This window comes from Phalaenopsis equestris, unplaced genomic scaffold (assembly GCF_001263595.1).
Source record: "Phalaenopsis equestris unplaced genomic scaffold, ASM126359v1 Scaffold000002, whole genome shotgun sequence".
NCBI classification, from domain to species: Eukaryota; Viridiplantae; Streptophyta; class Magnoliopsida; order Asparagales; family Orchidaceae; genus Phalaenopsis; species Phalaenopsis equestris.
Window position 1 is genome coordinate 61,583,336 of NW_018164444.1, and position 3,028 is coordinate 61,586,363.

The window sequence follows — 3,028 nt, forward strand, 5'->3', positions numbered from 1 at the left end:
AATTAAAATATAAAAGTATAAATAAACTTAAGAAGTAAAAGATAAGAGAAAGGAGGAATTGGAATCCCTAAACCACGAATTGGAATGCCCTTTCCAGAACCAACTCCACCTTTTACTTATCATCATAATACAAGCGCCATCAACCTACAAAAAGCCAAAAAATAAATAATAATCATTTTCAGTCCCTAATTACGCCATTTTCTTTTGCCATCTCTCCTATAAAGTGCACCCTATCCCTCAGCCGCTTCTCTTCACCCCACCGATAAAGCTCTCAGCTTTTACTCCCGCCCACCTCTGTCCTTGCAGATTTGGAAGAAAACAGAGAAATTTAAGATGCAGGGTAAGGAGGAAGACGTTAGCTTGGGAGCTAACAAGTTTCCCGAAAGGCAACCTATCGGAACTGCTGCGCAGACGGAGGAGAAAGACTACAAGGAACCTCCGGCGGCGCCTTTTTACGAGCCTGGGGAGCTCAAATCCTGGTCTTTTTACAGAGCTGGGATAGCAGAGTTCGTTGCCACTTTCCTCTTTCTCTATATAACTATACTGACTGTGATGGGAGTGGTGAGCTCCAATAATAGGTGTAGAACAGTAGGAATTCAGGGGATCGCTTGGGCTTTTGGCGGAATGATCTTTGCTTTGGTGTACTGTACTGCCGGGATTTCAGGTGAAACAACCTTGCTTTCTTTAGATCTGTATTCTTTTTTTCTTATTTCATCTCTGTTTTGTCTGTAAGTTTGAAGATTTTAGGCTGTTTTTTATGAGATCTGGGATCCAAAGGGTTTATATTTTTTTGTTTTTTTTTTTTTTTTGAAGTTTCTATGGTAGTTTTCAGGTTCTATACCTTAGTTTACTTTGAAGGTTTGGACTTATATGTTTTTTTTTTTTTTTTTTCATTTTGAGTCTATGGCTCATTGTTCTTGTTCCTCTTTAATGGAGATTGCTTACTATTTCCCTATGTGCATCAAAGATAATGTCTTTATCAGTTTAAGGTGCTGTCTGGTAGCAGGATTTAGGGGCTGATATAAAGCTCAAATTTGTTTCTTTCTCCTCTCCAAACTAAAAAAATGAGTCATTTTCTCAACTTACCTTACAGCTTTCTCTTCCAAAATTTACATTTTATATTTGAGAAACCACCCTTTTATAGTTGAAATTATCAATAACAAAATACTCATTATTTCATGTTCTAGATCCATGAACCATTCAAAACAGAACAAGGGGAAACCTGTTACAAATTAAATAAAAATTGGATTTTGATCTCTGATGAACTATATCTGGACCATGCAGGTGGGCACATCAACCCTGCAGTGACTTTCGGTCTCTTCCTTGCCCGAAAGCTCTCCCTCACCCGAGCTCTCTACTACATGGTGATGCAGTGCCTGGGCGCCATTTGTGGCGCCGGCGTAGTCAAGGGCTTCAAGAAGAGCATTTATATGGCCAACAATGGCGGAGCTAATGTCGTCAACCCAGGCTACTCCAAGGGTGACGGCCTCGGTGCCGAGATCGTCGGCACCTTCGTCCTCGTCTACACTGTCCTGTCAGCCACCGATGCCAAGAGGAATGCAAGAGACTCTCATGTTCCTGTGAGTAATCCGCTTACACTTTGAGCTGTGAATTCGGCTTGAAGATTGATTTGAATTTTGGCTGGGACCTAGATCGGATCGAAATAAATGAGTCCTAGCCAAAGTTTTGGATCTAATTTTCTTCGAGCCAACCTCGGCTCAGCTCAGCTCAATATCGGATCGTTAATAGCTTGCAGCTATAAATTTAGCAAATTTATCTCGGAAGATTATTTTTCGCTCAAAATGGTTTTGAATCTTGGCTTGGATCTAGATTGGATTGAAATAAATGAGCCGAGCCAGGGGCCAACATCTTGATCAAATTTTTTCAAGCCAATCTTGAGCCTGCCCCATTTCTGCTTGAAATCGGATTGTTAACAGCCATACTTCCTTCCATCAACAGAAAACTCCAGAATCTATCTCAAACTAATCTTCCAACCTACTTTGTTTACAGATACTTGCACCACTTCCCATCGGATTCGCCGTCTTCCTGGTTCACCTGGCCACGATTCCGATCACAGGGACCGGCATCAATCCGGCTAGAAGCCTCGGAGCTGCCATAATCTACAACAGGTCCCATGCTTGGGATGATCAGGTTTTCTTCAATCTCCATGCTAAAAAAAAACCTCTTTTGATTTCTCCTGGGACTGAACAATTATGATGTCTTCTTCTGAATTTCAGTGGATCTTTTGGGTCGGACCGTTCATTGGGGCTGCGCTTGCTTCCATATATCATCAGGTTGTCATAAGAGCCATTCCGTTCAAGAGCAGGCCATGAACTTAGTTTTCTGTACTTGTTGCTCCATCTTTTCTTTCTTATATGGTAGCTGAATCTCTTATCTGCTTGCTTTGTCTGCTTCTTTGCTTTCTGTGGGTGTAATTTCTGCTGTCAGCTTGTTTAGGGATTTTGTAAATTATTGTGGGGATGTTGAAGAACAGTTTTATGGCGTGGAGTGCTGTCGCTCTTATCTTGTTATATTTGGCTGTTTATGATGCAGTAAAAATGAAACAGGATCATTTACATACATACAGCCTAATTCTCATTTACATACATTACTTTTTTCACATATATACTACCCAAAATATAATATGAAAGAATTTGGTGTTATAAATATAAGAATAAACTATAGCTGTTAATTAATATTTTGTAAGATGGTTGTATGCATGTACTTGAACTTATAAACAACACTATCATATATATATATATATATATATATAGGTCCACTCTACATGCAAATTCATGTTGCTTTTATAAATGTTTTAAAAATGTATGATAAATATATGAATGATGATGATGACATGTGGATATTGATGTTTGTTTTGAAAGTGAAGTAGTAGGTTGTCATAATGGAGGGGTGTCATAATGGCTGACTAAAAGTCTGGCCCACCATCACATGGGGGTTGTTTAACAACGGCTGCTTTGCCAAAAGGTTCCATTTTTATTTATTATTGCAAAAAAAAAAAGATATATTT

General features: G+C 39.2%; 1 protein-coding gene across 1 annotated transcript; it reads left to right on the plus strand.

Annotated features, from left to right (window-relative positions):
• Window positions 1-234: 234 nt before the first annotated feature.
• On the plus strand, window positions 235-2,580 carry LOC110022575 (probable aquaporin PIP1-2). The gene is made up of 4 exons (XM_020721602.1): window positions 235-664; window positions 1,285-1,580; window positions 2,011-2,151; window positions 2,238-2,580. Exons 1-4 carry the CDS (start codon window positions 334-336, stop codon window positions 2,331-2,333), a joined length of 864 nt encoding a protein of 287 aa, XP_020577261.1. The 5' UTR covers window positions 235-333; the 3' UTR covers window positions 2,334-2,580.
• The last annotated feature ends 448 nt before the right edge of the window (window positions 2,581-3,028 follow it).

Coding starts and splice junctions, on each gene's coding strand:
- LOC110022575 (XM_020721602.1), top strand. CDS start 334: ATGCAGGGTAAGGAGGAAGACGTTAGCTTGGGAGCTAACAAGTTTCCC. Junction 665..1,284: donor CTGTACTGCCGGGATTTCAG/GTGAAACAACCT, acceptor TGGACCATGCAG/GTGGGCACATCAACCCTGCA. Junction 2,152..2,237: donor CCCATGCTTGGGATGATCAG/GTTTTCTTCAAT, acceptor TCTGAATTTCAG/TGGATCTTTTGGGTCGGACC.